At 34.8% G+C, this 24,581-nt stretch overlaps 2 protein-coding genes across 9 annotated transcripts in view; one reads left to right on the top strand and one right to left on the bottom strand.

Annotated features, from left to right (window-relative positions):
• The window catches only part of LOC127871404 (acetylcholine receptor subunit delta-like), a 313,711-nt gene that overhangs the window by 153,101 nt on the left and 136,029 nt on the right, over nt 1-24,581 (bottom strand). The gene's annotated exons all lie outside the window — the stretch shown is intronic.
• Nucleotides 5,133-24,581, top strand: part of LOC127873032 (uncharacterized) — a 47,226-nt gene continuing 27,777 nt past the window's right edge. For 2 of the 8 annotated variants that reach the window (XM_052416589.1, XM_052416590.1), the window contains exons 1-4: nt 15,488-15,891; nt 16,481-16,585; nt 17,126-17,251; nt 17,674-17,780. In XM_052416589.1, the coding sequence (XP_052272549.1) occupies nt 17,191-17,251; nt 17,674-17,780 (168 nt within the window). In that variant the 5' untranslated portion in view covers nt 15,488-15,891; nt 16,481-16,585; nt 17,126-17,190. Of the gene's footprint in view, nt 5,500-15,482; nt 15,892-16,480; nt 16,586-17,125; nt 17,252-17,673; nt 17,781-24,581 lie in introns of those variants that run through there. The other 6 variants (XM_052416588.1, XM_052416587.1, XM_052416593.1 and 3 more) reach the window with 6 other exon arrangements.

The raw sequence follows: 24,581 nt of genomic DNA, 5'->3' as shown, positions 1-24,581 counted from the left end.
CCATAATGTTGATACAAGAACAACCGCACCAGTTGTATTGATTCCAACCAATGCCTTAAACGTATCATGAGATTTATAACTAGAGAATGTTAAAGATTTGTTTTCAAGAGACGATGGGCTTTGAATATATACTTCAGTACAGTCAAGTATAACTCTGGTATCTGAAAACTTTTCAAAACATTTTGGAACGCGTGCTTGTAAAGTACATAAACCAGGAAGAAAGATAAGGGATTGGATGCACTCATACATAAACAATACCCAGGAATTAGAAATTTTTGATACTGCACTAACAGAGATTTTGAAACGAAATTCGATATCTTCTACAAGTAACCCAAGCCTAAGCCTCATCAAAACCAATAAAAATTCATCAACACAACACAACTTATGTTTGCGCCCAAGATTGTTCTTGTTCATTGCACCAACACATTCTGTTGATAGTTTGTCAGCACCACTATCCATAAAAGAATCAAACAGGGCATGAAACGTTTGATAATTTGGCAGTCCGGTGTAAAACTGTATTGACTCGTTTGAGTCTTTTAAAGTTTCAATGACAACTTCTGGCATTGAAGTACTCACTCCAACAGAGGTACATGGTTGGTTGAAGGTCTGTGTTGAGTTAGACAAGTCATGTTGACATATGAATTTAACATTTTCTGTTGAATGTTCACCTGTCTGTGTTCCTTGGGGATGGCATTTTTCTTCAGGTTTTCCATTTAGTACATTGCTGTTGAGATTGGCATACCTGCAAATGTATATGATAAGTTTTAAGTTTGCTGTCATTATTATGAACCTATAAGAGAGAACTTAAAGTAGCCTCTTTTCCTGTTTATTCGACCACTTTGAATATGACTTTTTATACTGAATGAAAATAATCTGCTTGAAAAGTGTAAATATTTACATTTAATGCTGTTTAAAAAACACTATGTAATTTGACTTATATAGCATTGTTTACACTGAAGTTTTGTTAGACATTTTAAAGAAATTATTCCCTGTCCATAGTGCTGTAGATTCTAGACTTTTTCCATCTTAAAAATGCTTTGAAAAATGCTTTATATGATGAGATGATATGAGTATGATACATGCATTTACATTCTTTCATGCTTATTGTTAATGGAGTTATGTAAGATTTGTTATTTAACAGTCTATGTTGTGCATTTTAGCCTTTATTTCAATAACATCAAATAAAGTATGTAACTATTATTCATATGATTTTCTTCTCATTATTTGAATTATTATGAAGAGTTATAATAAATTAGTTTTTCCAAAATCAGTGGACTTAGCGCAAATAATTCCCAATCCCTAAATTCCCAAATTGACCAGGAAAAAGTCTGTAATAAAGACATCATATTATAGCCTTGTTTTTTGCATGAAATGTTTATTTTTTTATTGAACTTTCTCTCTGTATATTTAGTCATTAATATAATATAAGCAAATTTAATCATAAATTCATTTATTACTAAACAAATTGTTCTTATTCTACATAAAGAAATCATTTTTGTGCAGTTATTTAGTATTTGTATTATTTGTATGCCTTTAAAACAAAATAAATGCAAAATTATCTCCATATCAGACATTTTCTTAGTAACATTCTAGGATGGCAATCTAGCAAGCCTGATTTGTTAGTATCTTTAATATCAATCTGTCCAGTCATTTTGATAGTAATACACTACATGTTTGTATTTATTGATATAAATCATTAAATTAATCTTATAATTGACTACTAAACACCAATATACTATTCAAAAATGAATATTTGCAAAAAATGACATTTACACAACTTTTATAGCAAATTTTGCTTAATTTTTACAAAATTGTTTTACTTCAAAACAAAATCTGACATTTGCATTTTGAAGTTTTTGTCTGTACCACTGCTTTTTAATATTAAACAAGCTCCTAGATGAGTTTTTGACACTTACGGGTCTTTATTGTGGGGAATTCGGTACTTGACCGTGCTTTGCACTATGAATTCATTCTCGGTATCCCAATAATGATGTTTATATATTAGTTTTTCACTACCAAACTTGGAAAAAAACAATGTTTCATCAGTGAATTCAGTGTATTTTGCAATATGTTATCTTAATATCCGCAGTATTTTGATAAATAATTAAAAATAATGAGGATTTTGGGGAATTTTGGTTATTACGGGTATTTCCGTATTTCTACACACCGCATTTTGAACCAAACAAAAACACATTTGTAATAGAATTTTCAAAATTAAGATAAATACCAAAAGTTTTATAGAACTATGTCATAATTTCAAAAATATGGGGTTGGCTGAATTTATAGGATTGGGTGAAACTATAGGCAGAAGGATACTTGTATTTACCCTATTTGCATGTGGACAACCAGTGATTACAAAACATGATACATATCTATTACTTACGAATGCCAATGTAGGGCAGAGGTGACTAAAATATTTCCTGGAATGGGCTGTAATATGGTAAGCTCCTTTCTCTCATGTTTTGAAAGAACTATGCGCTGAGGTAAATTCTCAGTCGGAACTTTTTTACGATTGACAGAGTTAGGTCCGATGCCGTCTGCAAAGTGGTCCGAACATACCCGTGTGTTCAACGTTGGGAACCAATTCTTACGGCTTATTGCCATTACCCAAGCTTTTCTTGTACATGGGTTCTTCGGCATTTTATGTAAAACCACTTTCTTTCAAAATTTACCAACTCTGCTGCTGAAATTATGGCACTCAAAGATAGAGCAGTAGTCTTTCCCCATTGTTTATATTGACACCGGAAGTGGGTATACCTTCCCGCACGAACGACAACTCTGTTTACACGGAATTACGAAAATCCAGAATTGAAATGAACATTGCAGAAAAAGTGTCGATATTGCTTATATTCGTCAATATCCGCACTTTTCGGTCATATCCGCGGATATAAGTCATATACGCATTTTAGACGGACCGCTTTTTACCCGGGATACTCGTGATACCTTCCCGAATGGGAGACAACTTCTTAATTACGAAAAGACCGAATTCAATTTAATAAATATTTAAAAGAAACCTGTATACTAAATGAACACCAATCGGGTTTGAGACAAAACCACTCATGCCAAACTGCTTTAATCAGACTCGTTGATTCATGGTTTAATTGTATGGACGATGGTTATATGATAGGAACTGTTTTTTATGGATTTCAAAAAAGCATTTGACTTAGTAGACCACACCATTCTTCTGCAAAAGTTGAAACTATATCATTTTTCGGATTCGTCTTTGAAGGTTTTTTTAATCATATCTACAAAACCGTTTGCAACTAATACGGGCAGATGGAGTAACATCAGACACCTGCAGGATAAGTTCCGGTGAACCGCAAGGCTCCATTTTAGGACCTTTGTTATTTTTACTTTACGTGAATGATCTACCCTTAAAACTAACATCAGAATCTTACATGTATGCTGATGATGTAACAATCCACTATTAAGGGAATAGTATAACTATGATAAATTGCACACTTCAAGACGACTTACTAAGGCCACAAAATTGGTGTATGATAAATAATATAGCAGTCAACCCAGATAAAACTACTTGCATGACTATAGGATCACGCCAAAAACTTAAACATTCAGAAGATCTAAATTTGTTTGTAAATAACTCAAAAATAAAACATGTTGCAACCCAAAAACTTCTTGGTATCCATATTGATAAACATTTAAATTGGAAGGCCCATGTTGATATAACTTTTTCAAAACTTGTTTCGAAATTATCACTGTTCAGGCGTATTCAATATTTTCTAACACCTGAGATGAAAATTATGTTCTATAATGCGTATGTAACACCAATTATTGATTATGGATGTGTCACATGGCAAAATGCAAATACTAGAGACATTAACAAAATATCAAAACTGCAAAGACGGTTTTTAAGAGTAATATTACGTAATGACTTAAATATAAATGATTATGATTTATCACAAGAAATACAATAGCTTTCTTTTGAAAACAGATGTAAATATTTCACAGGTATAATTATTTACAAATCTATTCGTAATTTAACGCCCACATATATTGACGACTTGATAAAACGGGTGAAAAATAATAATTACAATTTAAGATCGATATCAAACAATGATTTGACGCATAAAACTCCTCACTCAAACCTTTTAAAATAGTCGTTTAGTTACTCTGGTATGGAAATATGGAACCACATACCGGTTAGTATTCGCCAATCTCTCACTCTCACCATTTTCAAACATAGGCTTAAGAACTATTTCCTCTTTGAGGCGCAAAATGAGTCTCACGCGTAGTAACATTTTTCTGTTTTCCTCTAATTCAAAAGTCAAATGATTACTGTATATTTAATTTCTGCAAACAAATATACATATTGCTTTTTCAAACTATTTATATAGCAAGGATGTGCAGGCTATTCTTCATAGCAGTTGTATAATTTCATATCCTATTGTGAACAACACTGGTCATGAATATTGTTTTCTGTAATTATAATATTTGTGTATATCAGCCACTTCTGTCAATGGTAAACTATATAAAGAATAATGTATTCCACGTTTTTAAACGCTGACTTTGTACAATAATGTACGCGGCTGTTTTAGTTAACTTTTTGTTATTGTTATTGGTCGTGTTAATTAAGATATGGTAATTGTACATGTGTGTGTGTGTGTGTGTGTGTGTGTGTGTGTGTGTGTGTGTGTGTGTGTGTGTGTGTGTGTGTGTGTGTGTGTGTGTGTGTGTGTTTGTGTGTGTGTGTGTGTGTGTGTGTGTTGGTTTATATCACACATCGAGGTACTTCATAGAAGTACACAGCCACACTTCGAGGTACCAAAAAATAGCGAGGTACTTTTCCCTAGACCTCGGTACGTGTACCTCGCCAACCGCTTGTAAAAACCATTGTACACAATTTCCGCTCGTTTCTACGGGTACCTCGGTATAACGTTGTAGTACTGGTTTGTGTGTCAGAGTGTGACCCCACACACTTGACATCCATCTCAGAAGCTTTTTTGGTTCCCGTTTCGAAAACGAGCGCGCGCAGATAAATCTGGAAACCAGTTACTGACCTATTTACCGAGTAGATTGGTTACCTCCCCTTATCTATCGTTACTCCCTATATAGAGAGGACCTCGGTGAATCGGTCAGCAACTGGTTTAGGTGAGTTACGAGCACACAGTTATTTTCAACAGTATTTTTTCTTAACATAAAAGAAATAAATAATGACATCGTGTTTTTATGTAATAATAAATAACAGTTAATTACTCGTCATTTAGTAGATTTTCTCCTTACTTTAATCGATCATTATTTACTGCAATTCTTACAAGAAATAAACAGGACAGTCGTTTCGCGCTAGTTTTTATACGTTCAGTTGTTTACATTTTTTCTTACAAAAAAGAATGTTTCTTTCAGTGTTTCTAGTGTGTTAAATTTAATAATACTCTAACACTTTGTTCTACAGTGATGTATGTTCCAGCTGGTAACAGTGAATTTATGAAGAAAATAAGAAAATAAGGACTTTGGTCGCCCAGGAAGAAAGTGGTTTTAAAGGTGAAAATATGTGATTATTTACACTTTTTGAAAGATTTCATTACAACTGGTTCATGTATCACTGAAGTATATGCTATTTTAATTATGCATATAGCTCCAAACTTAATATAGAATGCTTTTATAAGGAATTATTCTTTAACATTACCCCACCCACTTTGACCATTTCAGGAAGTGATATGTCCTTAAGCCTTGGGCTAGTTCTGGGTACCATAACTTAGGATTTTCGCATTTTATTAATTTTGACTGGCGCGACTTTAAAGTTATGGATCAAACCCATAAGGAAAGTCAACCAGAAATTCCCGTAAAGTTGACAGTTAACAAAGACCGGTCCAAAACAGCTTTTAAAAGCAGTTATTGGCCCAAATCAACCACATTATCAGAAAGATCCACATTTTTCACATTTAACTGATATATTCTTTCACAAAATACTATCTTAAACATTTAAAACTTATTCTCTGCTCAACATATCGAGTAAAACAGTGATGCAACAGACATTTTCCAAATGTGAATCCAGAGCTCCAGATAAGGATTTGTGAAATTAGTAACGGTACTGCCACTGACAGAAAGAAAAGGAGTAACGCTTAAAATCAATTAGTACCTGTACTACCATATCCAAAAATACAGGTAGTACTGTACTACCCGTGTTCTTGAATATTGAAGGGTGTATAACTGACTTTACAGAAACATTTGCATCAATTATAATAAATATATGTAGCTTCTTAAACAGTTACTGTATAAGGTTTTCCATTCTGAATTATGATGCAAATACAACTACACATTAAAACTCATGACTAATACTATTTCTTCATTTTTCTTGACAAGAAAACACAAGCCACCTAGTAAGCTAAGTAAATGAACACTTATTTCACTGTCTCCTCCGTTTCCCATCGTGTTTTCTAACGATTAAAGCCACCGATGCAATCAAATCGTTTAATATTGGAGCGACAATGTCTTTTTCTGGGTTTACAGATTTAATGTCAGGATGATTAGACGACACCGTATGTAGTCATTATATGACAACAAAGTGTTGTTTTGAACTCCTTTCGGTTAAACCAGCATTACATTGCGCGCAGACATATTGTTTTTGACGGATTTATAAGTTACAGGAAATCACGCGACAGAATAGGCATTAATATATGAACCAAGTCTACAACTTTTCGGAAATTTAAATTAACGAAAAGCGCCGTTAGGTTAGAGACCAACAAATAAGCCTCGCAGACGTATCGGTACGGCCAGATTGTTTTCGTAAATGCGTAAAACAGATATTTATGTCGTAATTGTACGTCCAGTTTATAAAAATAAATGCGTAACTCTTCATGAAAAAGGCGTATTTCCGGCTGTTCGGCCTTTATCTAGAGCTCTGGTGAATCTCCCGAGATTTCACGGTCATATGACGTTATTTCTATTTTTAGTAATATACCATGTGCTCAAGTGTTTTCAAATTCAGATAGACATTTCCCGGTATTTTGAATTATTCTTGCTTGTTTTGTTAAAGCGGGTATATACGATTTTGTCAAATATTTATGAATTTATATAAAATGTTTAAAAAAACTTATTATATATACATTTCAATATAAATTTAAAAAAAAGTTAAGAAGAACATGTGTCGAAAAATGCGAACTAAGCCAGATATTTAATCCTGAAATTGAAAACGGCTGTACAGCCGAATTCACCAGCATGTAAACCAGACATGTACGACGATGTGAATCTAAACTTAGTTTAACGGTTTATTTGAATTCCTGCAACGATATCTATTCATACTACACACGAACACTAACTCCGATCCTAATACAAAGACGAATGCTTCGGTTATTTTAGGAAAATATGTACGTCACAATCTGCTCGGGGCGCTTATTGTCTTTGCTGCATTTTATGAAATTCGGCTTTAATGTATAATTTGTCTTACCTATTTTGTGTTATTGTCACATATTTTATCAGTATATTACAATTAAACACATATAAAAAAACGTAAATACCCGCTTTAACAAATTGTAGTGTAAATTCAAACTCAAAAGTAAAATATTTAAAATTACCTGATTCACTTTAAAATCAGTACTTTAATCCACCAGACATAAGTTGTTATTCACAAATAATAAATATCAGAAAACGAATGTAATGTTTACCATTTCAGAAAAAATTACAAGGTCGATCTAAACGTATCCAAATGAAAACTCGTCACGTGACAAAGCGACAATGGCGTCAAAATTGTGAATTTCAGGCTGATGATAGTTATTTTCATCTATTGTAAAATGCATTTGAAACATTTGTACCTTAAAATATGCCTCCATGCAGTAATTTATATTCATTCACCAATATATGTAGAAAGTATCCAAGAAAATGAATTGTCTTTGATTTATAGCATGACATTAATATGTTACGACTCTGGTTGACTTTTGATATGGGGTCAGCTTCAGCGTACAGGTCTGTCAATACTATATAAACTGTACGCTTTTCTTTAGCAAGCCTTGGGCAAGATCGGAGTGAATCAGATGTGATGTTTTCACTCCCTAAATCAGACATGGCTAAAGTTCGTTGCATGTCGGACATTGCCAACAAAAAAATTAAAGATGCCAACTGTGAAATCCATTATCATCTGACTTACTGTCCGGTAATTTATAAAGTGTTAAACCTCTGTTGTTTTCACAACAAGCCAGTTACCAGTTCCTGTTTTTAGCTCGGCATTTTCGGAGAAAACCCGAGGTATTGTCATAGCCAGCTTGTCGTGTCGTCTGCCATCCGCCGTCCACGTCGTGCTAAAACCTTAACATTTTGTTAAGGTTTTGAACATTGGCTCTAAAATCAAATTTCTTCCACCTACAACTTTGAAACTTCATATGTAGATGCACCTTGATGAGTTCTACACGCCACTCATTTTTGGGTCACTAGGTCAAAGGTCAAGGTCACTGTGACCTTTAAAAAAGATATAATCTGACAACCTTTCATGTATTCAAAACTTCACCCGTAGCCAAGCGTGGCACCGGTTATGCGGTGCTCTTGTTTTGGATTCGTTGCCATATGTAAACAAGTGAGTTTTTAATACCAACATTGTGTGTTGCTCAAAAAATTTTTTTTGAAAATGACGCGATGTGTTAAACAATCTTACATTTTCGGTGAAATTTGGTATAAGTACTACCCATGAGTGCCTTTGACAAATTAAAATAACAACTGCTCAGTCAGATTGAACGCATTCCCCACCACCAGTCTGAAAATAAGAACATAAATTTCAATCTTCATGGTGTGAAGAGCGCCCCAATGTTTGTCACAAACTTGTGATACCTCATTGCACTGGAGTACCGGTAGTTCTGTAGTCTATAAAGCGATGAAAAATGTTCAATTTTGTGGTTGTCATCATATTGAAAATGTAATAGTTAAGTTTAAATATAACCAGAAAAGATCTTGGACAAATGCACAGATGTCCTTAAATATTTCATTCAGAAACATCTATGTTACAAAAAAATGTATGCCCTCTATAACGATATTAATTAAGTCTTAGTTGACGGTGTTAAAGTTAATATTTAAGCCCTAGTATTCTGTTACTTTAAAGAGGTTTACATGCCAACCCATACATGCTATTCTAGTGTTCCCGATCACAAAAACGAAAACTCACGATTAAATCATGCAGCTGGATATTTAAGTTGAAAATGTTAAAGAAAATGGTGAATGTAAAAAAAAACACGTTTTACTATAAGCGTATGAATATTCCATACTTAAAAAAAACACACGGAACCTACTTCAGTGTACAGGTACCTACTTCTGAATGTTATCGACATAAATGCCACATGGGGGTAATAGAATATTCGATTTCTGCGAATTTTAACAATTTTATGGGTTAAAAAAATAATTTCCCCACATGGTAATTGTGCATGTTGCAACAAACCACGTGCAGTAATTAAGTATAGATGTTCAACTCAGTACATGTAGTATTTTAGAATAATAAAATATATCAGAATTAATGCACAATGTGACATACGGTGTAATGGGAAAGTATTGATCCATTATTTAAAAAAGTACGTCGCTCTATGACTTACACATCGCAGAGCATGTATTTGAAAAGAGCAAAAAAGCACCAGACTCCGTTGTTTGACAAATACATTCGTAAAAAATATTGGTGAGAGGAGCTTGGGTGGGGGGGGGGGGAGGGTATGGCAACACCCTCCTTGCAAGGACCTGGGCCTCGTAAGGAAAGGCTCTCACATTGTATATTGTTAGTGTCAATGCATGAAAATAAATAAAAATCAAATGAACAAACATTAAATGAAGCACTGAATTTGAGGCGAAAAATACTTTATTTAAATGCGGTTTGATTGATTATTAAATAAGATTCTTGTGGATACTAATACATTTATGATAATAATTATATTCTTCATTCTTTCTTTGTTTGTTACACACACAAATAAACGTCTACACTCATATTTCCAGAAAATTATCAGAGTTATGTGGGTTATCATCTTAACGCTGTAATTTGGCTTCTGCTTTTTTTTCTTAACACTAACCTAGTACATGTTTTACAAAGTGAGCTTTAGTGGATGGTGAGATTATAATGATCTGAGATTCTTAGGTCGGAAAGCATACAAGTTGAAAATTTTGAATATTTGTCACACAGGTTTAAAATTATATCCCTGTTAAGTCAAATGCCTGTTAAGTCTATGCTGTACTGATTATAGTCAGGTCTTGAAAACATAATTGCATAGGAATAAGAAGAGTTTACGTTTTTAGACATGTTCCTTAGATGTGCCATATAGAGCTGTGATGGCTCTCTTGTTTTTGTTAGATATGTTGTTAAAACAAACCTGGCTCATCAAAGTGCAAAACAAATTTTCAAAGGGTCTGTTACACGAATTAACTTAGAAAACAGCTTTCTAAGTAATTGTTTTTAATACTGATATTGATATTTGGGTGTTTCTTTACTAGCAGATGATGATGGGGTTGGTTCTAGAAATGAGCCAATAATTATTTCCTGAAAACAATTCTTCAAGCTCTCCTGGTTCCAAAATGAGCCCAAAGGCCAAAGCTTCAGTGGTCTGTCTGAATATTATACTAAAAGAGGTCATAGATCATGAAATTTTGCCCGATGAGCTGGCTTTGCAGACCTTTAAGACATTTCTGGTCGTTCTTCCATGTATTTCATTCATATATTTTTTATTACCTTTACAATAGACTATGGATACCTCTGTCTGTATGTATTCAGTTGAGTCCATAGCATTCTACTGTGTGTGTGTGTGCCTGGTACCTCACAGTGTATTAGCATGTCAAGATGTCAATCCTTATCAACTTAAAGTTTTACAATTTTTGTGAATTTGGTGGGTTTAAACCCTTATTAGGCGGTAAAACCAGTCGGTGTCCTCTGAGAAGGTGGTTACTTCAGTTATGCCTTATGAATGATCCTTTTGTGAACTTCTTGATTAAAAAAAACGGTTTGCAGGAGCAGAACTCAATTAATAAACGATACAATTCAGTAACATGGCAGATAAAGAATTGAGTGATTCTAGAAATGACCCATCCAAATTGATCCAATATGCTGAAAAGAACTCTTCATTCAAACTCTCCTGGTTCCAAAAGAGCACCAGCGGTCAAAGTCTTAGAGGGGCGTCTGATTATTGACGATGCTGGAACAGCAGCGTTCAAGGTTTGATAACCAGTAAAAAAAATCTTCACAATGGCGACCTATGTAAAAGACCGAGCCAGTCCGATTGAGATAATTCGATTTTTCAGTTACTTCCCTTGGCATTCGCCACTGCGTAGGAGATTGCTCGTTGATTTTCATTGATAACATTTTCCTAGCAGAGTTGTCGTTCGTGTTGATAAAGGTAAATATCAATAGAACATCCTGGGGAAACAGATTCAATAAGTGTATCAGAACATTAATTTCAAATTAGTATTTTTACATCTATTTTATTTTTATGGACCAATGAAACAACTATATATTTTTCTCTATTTTGTTTGATATTTGTTCTCGATTTAGTAAATAAATTGCGAATAAAAACATGTAAAATTAACTTTTTACGTCATCACACAACTCAAGAATGCGAACGATTTCAAACCTGCAAATTGTTAACGCTGCACTGCTATGATATATATAGATAAAACAAATTTTTTTTTGCGTAATTGTCCGTCCCGCTAACGCAGTGGTAAGGACGTTCGCTTTTTCACCTTTACGACACCGGTTCGATTCCCGCTGCCGGCGCAATGTTATATTTTGTATGTTTTGTGGTCACCATTCCTGACAGTTGTTTTTTTTACAGAAAATCTCACCCCCCCCCCTCGCAGCTTTTGACCATATAAAAAATTAAAAAGTATTTCAGTACAAAACAAATAGCTGGAAATTGCAGCTATCATTCAAAATTCGTCACAACTGTCGTCAATCTAATCTTATTAGGTAAGAGTGCTGGACACACTCCGGGTCCCAACATTATGCAGCCTCAGCGCGGAGGTAACTCATTACCTTGGAAAAACACAAATACACACACTGGGTGCAGCCTAGGCGCGTATAGACTCAAACAAGGCAACAAACTCAAGTGCGGGCACAATCATTTAAAATTTACATATTGAATACGATATTCTAACAGAAATTACACAACCACCTAAGTGTACATACCATGTTTGATATTTCGTTTGATTGTTAGATTTCAGCATATACATGTATAAGGTCATTTCGCTATTTGTTAACTTATCAATATGTTCGTGGGCGAACTCGGATAGTCAAGTGCTCATACGATTGAGCTCACATGGTCCGGCTATGTGCTCATACCTACTTTCGAGAATCATCATGAATGTATTGCCATACTTAATGAACAAGAATGTGACCCGCCTCCCAGTTTCGCTCAATGGGTCAAGTTACCCACGAGTACTACTTCCCCGTACCCCTAAACTTTTTTCGTACCAAAAATGTTTCGTACGCAAAATTTTTTCGTACCAAATTTTTTTTCGTACCCAAAATTTTAGTACCCAAATTTTTTATCGTACCCAAATGTTCGTATCAACATACACAATTGTGGTGATATAGATAAACTTAAATTGATGTTTTATATCCATCCTCTTCAAAAGCATCGTCACACCAGTACTGCCAGTACTTTGATTATAATAAGTGAGATCAACGACCTTTTACTGATATTCTTGTTACCTTTACGGTAGACTATGGATACCTTTGTCTGTATGTAATCAGTTGAGTACATAGCATTACTCTGCATGTGTGTTTGCCTTGTACCTCACAGCGTATTAACATTTCCAGATGTCAATCCTTAAAAATTGCACAAATATTCCAGTAGTGTGTTTGTTAGTTTAAACCTATTTAATTTAGCTTGATGGCATAGAAAGCCACAGGCTTATTGAAACGCTCTTGAGTCCGTTTCCTGGGCCTAGAACCAGTACTTGGTGTCTTTGGGGAAAATCTAAAGAACACTCCCATTGTTTGGATCGAACTTGTGACCTCCCTGTTGATAGGCAGACACCATATCCATTACACCATGGTGACCTAGTATGTATTTCTTTTGACCTTGCAGTCAAGGATATCCCATGAAAGTGCAACCACTTATTTCTAATGGGGTCCTTTGGTTTTTGCTGAAGAGACAGCAAGCAGAAGAGACAGTATTGGGATACAAGGGATCCGGTTGCGATACCATAGCTCTTTGCGAATAGATCCCTTGGTTCTTTTACGTGCTCAGTGTATAGCACCAATACACGTGAGAATTACCTGGGTTTCATACCAGTACATCTCTAGTTGGGTGGGAAACACTTGAAGCATTTCTGAAATTTCCAGTGCCCCGGCCGGGAATTGAACTGGGGACCTCTGGAATGGTAGACCAGAGTGTTACCACTCGACCACCGCACCACCTTAGTGTGTTTGTTAATCAGGGTCTCTGCTGTGGGTTTGAGTCCCACTGAAAACAGAAAATCATGTAAAAACGTTCTTTGCTTACTTAAGATGGTAGTGATATAGCACAACTGGCGAAAGACGTCGGACCGCGGACAATACGACAATAGGTATATGTAAAATAATACAGACTGTTTTCCGTTTATTTTACTTTGATAGTTTTTTTAACTTTTAAATAAAATGGATTTAAACGGCAATTTTTGCTGGTAATGTAACAAACTCCAAGCGCGAATCTTAAAATCACTGCTTCCGCATAGAAGAAAGTTGGAAGTGAGTTAAGTTGAGGTATAACACAAACATTAATAGGAAATAAGCGCTAATCACTTTCTTTCTGATATGGCTGGAAATTGAACAGAATTTACAAATTTAACAAAAGTAACAAACAGGCATACAACAGCGAAAAATACCTGTTTCCGTACGGACATCACCATCTTGATTGTCACTATAAAGGAGGAACTAGTGTTGAATATTGCTGTATAAAATTACTTGTAATGTGTAAACAAAATCTAAACCAGGTTTTTTTTAAGAATGTGCGTATACATATTTCAAATATGTACAGATTCTTTCGTGTCTAGCCAGTTGACTTTTATTTGATCATTTACATTGTATTTTGATTCAACACTCTGTCATTGATTTGCGTGTGATGCAGCTAAGAACTGCACAGAAAAAGGCATTCATTATTTTTTATCTAATTGATACAGCTTTTGATCTTTCATCAACACCAACCACAATCTTTTTAGCTCGACTATTATGTATGAAATATATATAGTGGAACTATCCTACTCACCCCGGCGTCGGCGTCACGTTAGCGTGAGTGTGCAAATGTTAAAGTTTGCGTACCACCCCAAATATTTTCTATGTCCCTTGTTATATTGCTTTAATAATTTGCATACTTCTTTACCAACATGACAACACCCTATTAACAAGAGCAGACATCTGTATCAAGCATTTTGTAAGAATAATGGCCCTTTTTTCACCTAGAATATGCAAATATTGATATATCTATGTTAAAGTTTGCGTACCACCTCAAATATTTTCAATGTCCCTTGACATATTGCTTTCATATTTTGCAAACTTCTTTATCAATATGAACCCAATCGTTTAGGTTTCGAAAAATGCTCATAACATATATGTCGCTTCAGATAGCAACTTGATATTTGGCATGCATGTGTTTCTTATGGAGCTGCACATTTTAAGTGATGAAAGGTCAAGGTCATCCTTCAAGGTCAAAGCTCAAATATATGGCTTCAAAGCGGCGCAGAAGGGGGCATTGTGTTTCTGGCCAACACATCTCTTGTTGATTCATATACTTGTTACCTTTACAATAGACTATGGATACCTCTGTCTGTATGTGATCAGTTGAGTCCATAGAATTATACTGTGTGTGTGTGTGTGTTTCTAGTACCTCACAGCGTTTCAAAATGTCCAGATATCAATCCTTTCAGTTAAAGATTTCAATACCTCTATCTGTATGTAATGTGCTTCTAGTGTGTGTTTGTGTGCCTTGTACCTCACAATTTCTTAACAGTAAATGTGTCTGGTACCTCACAGCGTTTTAATATTTCTGAATATCATTCCACATACATCGCATATACATGTACATTACAGCAGTGTGTTTGTTAACAAGGGGTTCTTTCTGCTTTGGGTTTGAGTCCCACTGAATACAGAAAATCATGTAAATGTAGGGTATATGCTTACTTAAGATGGTAGTGATAAAGCACTACCAGTATTCCCAGAAACAGAGGTAATGTAAATGGTGTGTATGTATATCTGTGAAATGAAGTGCAAGAGCTAAAGCACATTAAAAGCCAAATACAAATAATTTGTCACAGTTGACAGAGAGTGCTTTATTTCATACAGATAATGATGATGATGATGATGATGATGAGTTCGAAGAAGCTGGCTTTGAACCTTCCAGTTCTAAAAATGCCGAAAAGGACTCATCTACAGGCACATCTTGTTTCAAGAACAGACTAGAAAGTGCAAGTTTAAGGGATACGGCTGGTTTTATAATAAATGATCAGCTCTTTTGCGGGTTTTGTGGAGATTTGTTTGTGATTCCTTATCAGCTTACTTAAATAATTACATTTTGGTGAATACCTCTGTCTGTATTTAGTGTGTTTCTAGTGTGTGTGTGCCTCGTACCTCACAATGTGTGAACAGTTAATGTTATATTACACCTTTGGATTGCATTACTGAACTTTTTGATTACAATGATTAAATGCTGTGCGTTTTTATCCTTATTATGTCGTACAACCGGTTGGTGGTCTCTGAAAAGGTAGTTACTTCAGTTATGACTTATGAACAATAATTTTGTGAACTGCTTAAAAAAACATGTTTATCTGTTTGGAGGTGCAAAATCCAATTGATTCAATATACAATACATTGACATGAGATGTTTCTTTTCTGGAAGATGTTGACGGGCATTATTCTAGAAAAGAGCCATCATTCCAGTATGCTGAAAACATCCCCTCAAGCTCTCCTGGTCCTAAAAATGAGCACCAAAGGCCAAAGTGTCAGAGGTGGGTCTGATTATAATATTAAATAAGGTCAAAGATCACGACAATTTGGCCTGATGAGCTGGCTTTGCAAACATTCAAGACTTTTCTGGTCATTATTTGCTCCATGTTTGTAAGTCATATATTTGTTTCCTTTACGATAGACTATGGATACCTCTGTATGTATGTGTTCAGTTGAGTACATAGCACTCTACTGTGTGTGTGTGTGTGTGTGTGTTTCTAGTACCTCACAGCGTTTCAAAATTTCCAGATATCAATCCTTTCAGTTAAAGATTTCAATACCTCTATCCGTATGTAATGTGCTTCTAGTGTGTGTTTGTGTGCCTTGTACCTCACAATGTCTTAACAGTAAATGTTATATTACAACTTTGAATTGCATTACTGCTTTTTTGGACCACAATACGTAAATGCGGTGGGTATGAACCCAACTTAAGCCTTAAAACCAGTCTTGGCCTCTGAGGTTGTTAATTCAGTTATTACTTATTTATGATAATTTTTATTAACTGCATGCTTTAAAAAAAACGTTTGCAGGAGCAAAACCCAATTAATTACAGAAAAAATACATTAACAAGGGATGTTTCTTTTTTTGCAGATAATGATTGAACTGATTCTAAAAATGAGCCATCCAGTATTGGTGAAATCGTCTCCTTCAAGCATTCCTGGTTTCAAAATCAGCATCAAGGCCAAAGAGTCAGAGGTGAGTCTGATTATTATAATAAATGAGATCAAAGATCACGATAATTTGGCCTGATGAGCTGGCTTTTCAGACCTTTAAGACATTTCGGGTCATTATTTCCTCCATGTCTTTGATTTATATTTGTGTTTTTTTTTACAATAGACTATGGATACCTCTGTCTGTATGTGTTCAGTTGAGCACATAGCATTCTACTGCGTGTGTGTGTGTGTGTGCCTGGTACCTCACAGCGTTTCAAAATTTCCATATGTCAATTCTTATGCATTGCATATACATTACAGCAGTGTGTTTGTTAACCAGGGTCTCTGGCTGCTGTGGGTTTGAGTCCCACTGAATACAGAAAATAATGTAAAAATCTAGGGGTGTCTGCTTACTTGAGATGGTAGTGATAATCACTACCGGTATTCCCAGAAACAGAGGTTTTGTAAATACATGTAAGATGTTTTGTTTATCAGTGAAATGCAGTGCAAGAGGTAAAAACTTAATGATAGGCAAATACAAATACTTTGTCACAGTTGACAATGAGTGCTTTATTTCATACAGATAATGATGATGATGATGATGACGAAGAAGCTGGCTTTGAACCATCGAGTTCTGACGGTGCGGAAATGGACTTGGCTACAAGCACATCTTGTTTCAAGAACAGACAAGAAAGGGCAAGCTTAAAGGGTAAGGCTGGTATTATAATAAATGACCAGCTCTCTTTTGGTTGTTGTGCAGATTTGTTTGTGATCCCTTACCAACTTACTTAAAGAATTACATTTGTTTAATACCTCTATCTGTATGTACTATGTTTCTAGTGTTTATGTGACTCGAACCTCACAATGTCTGTACCGTAAATGTTATATTAAAGCTTGGATTGTATTAATGCACTTTTTTACCACAATAACTAAATCCTGTGGGTTTCAACCCTTATTAGGCTGTACAACCAGTTGGTGGCCTCTGAAAAGGTTGGTTAGTTCAGTTATGACTTATGAATGATATTTTTATGAATTGCTTGTTTAAAAAAAATGTAAAAAACAGTTTGGAGGTGCAAAATCCAATTGATTCAAGATAAAATTCATTTACATGGGATGTTTCTTTTCTGGCAGATGACGATGGGAGTGTTTCTAGAAATGAGCCATCCAGTTGTGCTGAAAACAACTCCTCTTCAAGCTCTCCTGGTTCCAAAATGAGCACCAATAGCCAAAGTACAGAGGTGGGTCTGAATATAATATTTAATGAGGTCAAAGATCACGATAATTTGGCCTGATGAGCTGGCTTTGCAGACCTTCAAGACATTTCTGGTCATTATTTCCTCCATGTCTTTGATTCATATTTGTGTTACCTTTACAATAGACTATGGATACCTCTGTCTGTATGCATTCAGTTGGAACGGCCACCGGAAAAACTTTGCGAAACCGAAATTTCGCAAACTTAAGTACCCTTTTTCTTAAAGGTTTGCTTATTTGTGATTAAGTATAAGATAAAAGTCTAACTTGTGATTAATATTTGGTTATTTTTGCTTGTTAAATGCGTTTTCTTCACTATGAACTATATTTGCAAAGTTGGGGTTCCCATGGGATTTTTGTATTATCCCATGGGATTTTTCATTATCCCATGGGAATTTTGGTTTCTCCCATGGGATTTTTCTCCAGCTTTTTTTATGGGAGAAAAAATCCCATGGGATTTTCAAAAACATAAAACACGTTCGTTTGTGCTTAGATATCGATTTTAAGCATTGTTAAAGCATGTGTGCTTATTTTCGTTCAATTTTATTTGATAGAAAAAAAATCCAATTTTTTGATGGGAAAAAAAAATCCCATGGGATTTTTTTCTGATTTTTAGAGATTTAGTCATGTAACCTTCAGAAACACTACCTTTTAACAAATGATGAGCATTTCTCGCGATTTCAACGCGTTAAATCGTGTTTTAAAAAAATAAAAAAATCCCATGGGATTTTTTTTCCCATGGGATTTTTTTGTCCCATGGGATTTTTTTTCCCATGGGATTTTTTTTTCCAATGGGATTTTTTTAAGGTATAAGTTTCTAAAAGCTATATAATAATAATAATAATAATAATAATAATAATAATAATAATAATAATAATAATAATCGTGCTCAATATGATGAATTTGTACTTTTAAGCGACTAACATTTTTATTCGAGCCGATCGTCGAGTCCGAATGGTGAGTATAAGAGCAATTTACCAGTACAAATAAATCTCACTTGTGTAGAGAACGCTACCGTACTATAAAATAATCTTGATAATAAGTCATATCATTTCTCGACAGAAAATGAAAACAGTATCCATATTGATGTCAGCAATGTCCCCTGATATGATAAATATTGACAAAATGAAAAACCTTGACAATAATTCCGTGTCGAATACGCATTAGATTATAGCAATCAAATTCATATAAGCATTGATAAGATAATATGCGAAAATGGGTCTTATGTCAAATACGGCCAGCGTAGCTCCATTCCATAATGTCCGGTATTAAGTCACGTCAAGTTTCGTGGTCGAATTATAGCATAATAATCATTTTCACATTACGCGAATCATATGAGTTTCCCTACATATATTGTGTTAACATTTATGTTACACTAATGTGCGATGATGAAAAGGGGATTTCGGTAATTCTACATTCGCCCGCCTAGTACCGAAATCCCCATATTTACGCCTTAAAGGGTCAATAGGTCATCGGTATGAATGGTTTTTGACTTCACATGAATGTAAAGGTGCAAAAAAATGATATTAATTTTAATTATTAAGCACTCTTGACAGCATTAAGTTGCCTCTCAGTGGGGATTTCGGTAATTCTACACTAGAACTTAAACGCGCGCCGGTACCGAAATCCTGCTGTACAAACCTTCAAGTGTCAACAAAATTATTATAGTGTTTTTTTTCATTAGCAACCAGTGACATGTATTATCTCCCATTCGGTTACTTCTTTTGGAAAATAATTAGCGGGGATTTCGGTACTGCTACATTCGTACGCCCAGAGCCGAAATCACCCATGTTTACGCCAATCCCCCATATTACGCCTTAAAGGGTCTATATGTCATTATGTTTAGGTTTTGGCTTTGCATTAATGTTGATTTGTACACAATCATATTAGTGTTTATCATTTAAACACTCTTATCAGAATATTTTTTCCATTATTAAATAGTTTATTAATGTGAAAAATGTGTAAACGAATGTAAAAAAAGGTAAAATGTACATTTAAAACATTGGTTACACAAAAGTATATGTAAATATAACATGACATAGTAATAATAAGTCTCCAGAAAGTATTTTCCAAACAAATCTGATGAAACAAATGATATCGTACTACCTTATTTACAATATGCTATACACTTTTGCAATTTAGTTATCAATGTTTAATCAAAGCATAAATCAGCATATGTTGCCTCTTAGCGGGGATTTCGGTAATTATTAACAAGCACATAAACCCGCGCCGGTACCGAAATCCCCGCTGTACAAACCTTCAAGTGTAAAAAAATACTGATTTAGGTTTAAATAAAGGGAACAATAGTATTTTCGGCCACCAAAAAGCACTTCCGCGTCAACAAAACGATTGAAATTATGTCAGAAACCCAGCTTTTCATTGTATATATTGCAATACACCATCGGCCGCCGAGAGCGGAGTACTGCGCTTGGCCGCTAAACAATGTGGATTGCATCAAATTAAATGTCAATTTTCGATTTTATTACAAAAATAAACACTGCCTTTTTATAAATATGTCAAGCACGTACACTTAACAAAAGAATCGATATATCTTTATGTAATGTAGAAAAGTAAAGCGCTTTATATATAACAATGTTTTATAATGTCTCTCTGGTTGAGAAAAAAAACTAAACAAAACCATGTAGAACATATAATATGTTTTCATAATTAAAAAAAAAAAATTAATGATGCACGTGATGTTTTATAATTGATATAAGTTCACGTGTCATTGAACGAGTTAAGGGAGAGATGCGAATTAAATTACACATAATTAAAAACGGATACTATACTGTCAGCTTGATTTATAAATTGTGTTCCATCGCGCCAATATATTCATTGTTCCATGAAATTTTGTATAAAAGCAAAACGATTGAAATTATGTCAGAAATCCTGCTTTTCACATGAAATGATCTTTAACACTTTATTTATTCCAATCAGGTAAATAACAATTACAATAATAGGGGAAGTCTATACTGTGTATTAGAAACTTGTTGTGGTGATCCCTATCTTATCCGCTCAATACACATCCACCTGGCTACTGTACAGAAAAAATTAGATTTACTTCCAAAATAACTGATTTCATTAATTGCTAACTTGTTGTCTACATTTTAAATTAACAACGATAATGGATCAACATCACCGTTGCACAATTATTAAGTTCACAGTAATCTGTACTTTAAATAGATAGCCTAATTAAAGACGGTGCTAATAAAGAACAAAGCGTGAATGTGGATATTAAGAAATTAGATCCTTTTTTGCATGACACTGGCAGTATATCATTTTATCTTATATAAATAAGCCACATTTAAGACATGGATAAAATTAAAATAAGACACATTTGCATCTTTCATTTCTTAAAAAAAAATAAGCACGCAGTCACATATAAATAAGATACATTGAAGACACAGAAAAAAATAAATAAGACACATTTGCATCTTTCACTAAATTTTCTTGAAAAAACATGTGAAACTGAAGAAAAACATTTATTACTGACACATTATTCTAAAAGTCGACTGACAACTTAAGTTCAAAGAGGGATTTACAATTAAATATTGTTATTTACTTAATAAATTTTCCAATCAGATCTGATTGTTTGTTTTCAATTGACGTGTTTTAATCTTTTCAGCTCATTATGTTTCATAATCGAGTCAGATTTCCTTAAGCGTACATGCAGAAATTAAAATGTCAAAACGAAAAGTGTTAACGTTGAACGAGAAAATTCGGGTTTTGGAATTGTCAAAGAGTATAAGTGCGCGTAAAATCGCAGATGAGTTTGGAGTCGGTAAAACCCAAATTCAGAACATTCTTAAGCGTAAAGCCGAGGTGCTGGAAGACGTTGAAAATAATGTGTCAGGTGAAAAAAAACGCGCGAGGTGCACGAAGAACGAGGACATAAATGATCTTGTGTTAACGTGGTTTAAGGATGTAACAATGAGAAGAATGCCTGTGTCAGGCCCTCTCATTTGTGCTCAGGCCCTTAGATTTGCGTCCGACTTAGGAATTGAGACGTTCAAGGCTTCCACTGGCTGGTTAGCTTCGTTTCTCAGCAGAAACAACATTGTGTTAGGGACTATGTCGGGTGAAAGGGGAGATGTGAATAAGGACACAGTTAATGAATGGAAGGAAAAACTCCCGACTCTATGTGAAGGCTACGAGCCGATGAACATTTTCAACATGGATGAAACCGGATTATTCTTTCGAGATACGACACGGAAATCGTATCATTTCAAAGGTAAAGTAACCTTACAATATCTTATAATTTCCGTAACTGGCTTCCGATCTGACCCATTTAAATTAAATTGCATTTTTCATTTCTTTTTATTTGTGCATTTAGACTGAATAAGCTGGCGGTAAACGGTCCAAAGAGCAAACCGCACAATATCTTATGGTTTCCTAATGTTATGATCGGGGACGTATTAAACATTTTACACCAAGTTAAATTAAAATACCATTTCCATTACAACATTTATATTTTTGCATTCTAGAGACTGAATTGGCTGGCGGCAAACGGTCCAAAGAGCGGATCACAGTAGCTCTGTGTGCGTCTATGACAGGGGAGAAGCTGCCACCTCTCGTCATTGGTAAATCTGCAAAGCCACGGTGTTTCGGGAAAATCAAGACAGAGAAACTTCCTGTTATGTATAGAAACAACAAAAAGGCATGGATGAACACAGAATTAATGAAAGAGTGGTTAAAGTCCGTTGACCAGAAGATGCGCCGACAGGGTAGAAAAGTGCTTCTGTTTCTTGACAACGCCCCATCCCATCCCAAAATTAGCCTACAGAACGTGAAAATTGTGTTCTTTCCGGCAAACACAACGTCGTTGTCCCAGCCAATGGATCAGGGAATCATCCAAACCCTGAAATTGAAGTACAGAAAACGACAGCTTCAGTACATTCTGACTCAGATGGAGAAAAATGACAAGGTTGGATCTCAGGTATTGCAGCAGATATCCATTCTAGACGCGATCTATTGGATCAATGGGTCATGGAAAGATATAGAAGTGTCAACGATCCAAAAGTGTTTCGCCAGATGTGGGTTCGCCATGACCATGTTTCCCAGTGATTGTCCAGTTGTCAGTGCTAGTGAAAAAACTGATGATAAAATTGACGAGGATAGTGACATCGACGAAGATGATGTGCCTTTGGCAGTGTTGAAAATGTCAAATGAGTTGTTTGGGGTTAGTTTCAGTGATCTTGTCGAGATGGATAAGTGTGCCCCAGTGTGTGAAACTGAAACTTCTGGGATAGACTGGGAAGAGAATGCTGCAGACATTTTGAAGTCATTGAAGTCATCTGAAAACGTTGATGAAAATGATGAAGATGATGTGTTGGATACTGGGGCATGTGCAGATGAAACTGTAACCATGGACGAAGCATGCGACATGGTAGAAAAATTGAAAAGATTCGCACTAACCATGGGGCAAGACAAAATGCTTACAAACATAATGGAATTACAGGAGCTTTTTGTCGCTGGTAGGTGCGAAGTGCACAGCAAGCAAACAAAAATTGAAGACTTCTTCGCAAAGAAAGCAATATAGAACGGAAAGAGAAATACATGTGATAAAATATCATAGCTTTTGGCTTCTGACATTTATTTCTAGTTTTAGCTGTACACATGTATATGTAGACTGTTACACATTTTTAGCAAAATTCTTTGTTCTTAGGAAAAATATTTCTTTGTCAATGTTGTTTTTGCAAATAAATATGTACACAAAATTGATTTATAATAAATGATAATTTATAATAAATGAAAAATAAAACACATTATAAGTAAAATATTGTTTATGTATTGTGTTTATATTCATTTTATTATAAAAGTTAAAATCATTGTGGACAAAAGAGATTATCCTTCTATATAGATTAAAATTGAGGGTAAGCATTCTTCCAGAATTGCCTTTTGTATTCAAAGACCGTTTTATTAAGAGACCACTTTTGATTACTCCCTTGAGTGGTCTCTTAATACAAGATTGACTGTATGATTATTGCTTGTTTTGAATTTGAAATAAACGCTTTCTGGCAAATAAGCATCGTCTTAATTTTAATACAAATAATGAACATTTGACATACAAAATGTCCAATAACATACCGACAATAACATTATATATATGTTAATTTCTTTGCATGTTTATACCGAAATTATAGCCGACATCGGCAGTTAGGGAAATTTTGTGACACACTTTAACACATCAAACATGCATGATAGTTCTTTTTTCATATGATATTCCCCTGGTTGCTTACCGGTGTATTGGTGCAGTTGATAACCCCGCCGGGACTACAGTAGGGTGCTAATACACACGTGTATCGTGTTCAATACAATCGTCTTAATTTAAATACAAATAATGAACATTTGACATACAAAATGTCCAATAACATATCGGCATTAACATTATATATATGTTAATTTCTGTGCATGTTTATACCGAAATTATAGCCGACATCGGCATTTAGGGAAATTTTGTGACACACTTTAACAAATCAAACATGCATGATAGTTCTTTTTTCATATGATATTCCCCTGGTTGATTACCGGTGTATTGGTGCAGTTGATAACCCCGCCGGGACTACAGTAGGGTGCTAATACACACGTGTATCGTGTTCAATACCCGATCCATGCTACAACGTGTAAGAACGGGAATTTCGGTAATTCTACCTTTTTAAGCTTGCGCACCTCTAATGGGCACATATCCAAATATAATTTAATTAATTATTTTCCTAATCAGCATCATTTCACTAAACTACATGCAAATTTGTAGGTAGGCTTTCCACGCTTAAAAAAAATAAACCGAT

Source organism: Dreissena polymorpha, chromosome 3 (assembly GCF_020536995.1).
Source record: "Dreissena polymorpha isolate Duluth1 chromosome 3, UMN_Dpol_1.0, whole genome shotgun sequence".
NCBI lineage: Eukaryota > Metazoa > Mollusca > Bivalvia > Myida > Dreissenidae > Dreissena > Dreissena polymorpha.
Note: the sequence above shows the minus strand (reverse complement) of the source record. Positions and strands in the feature narration are given on the sequence as shown.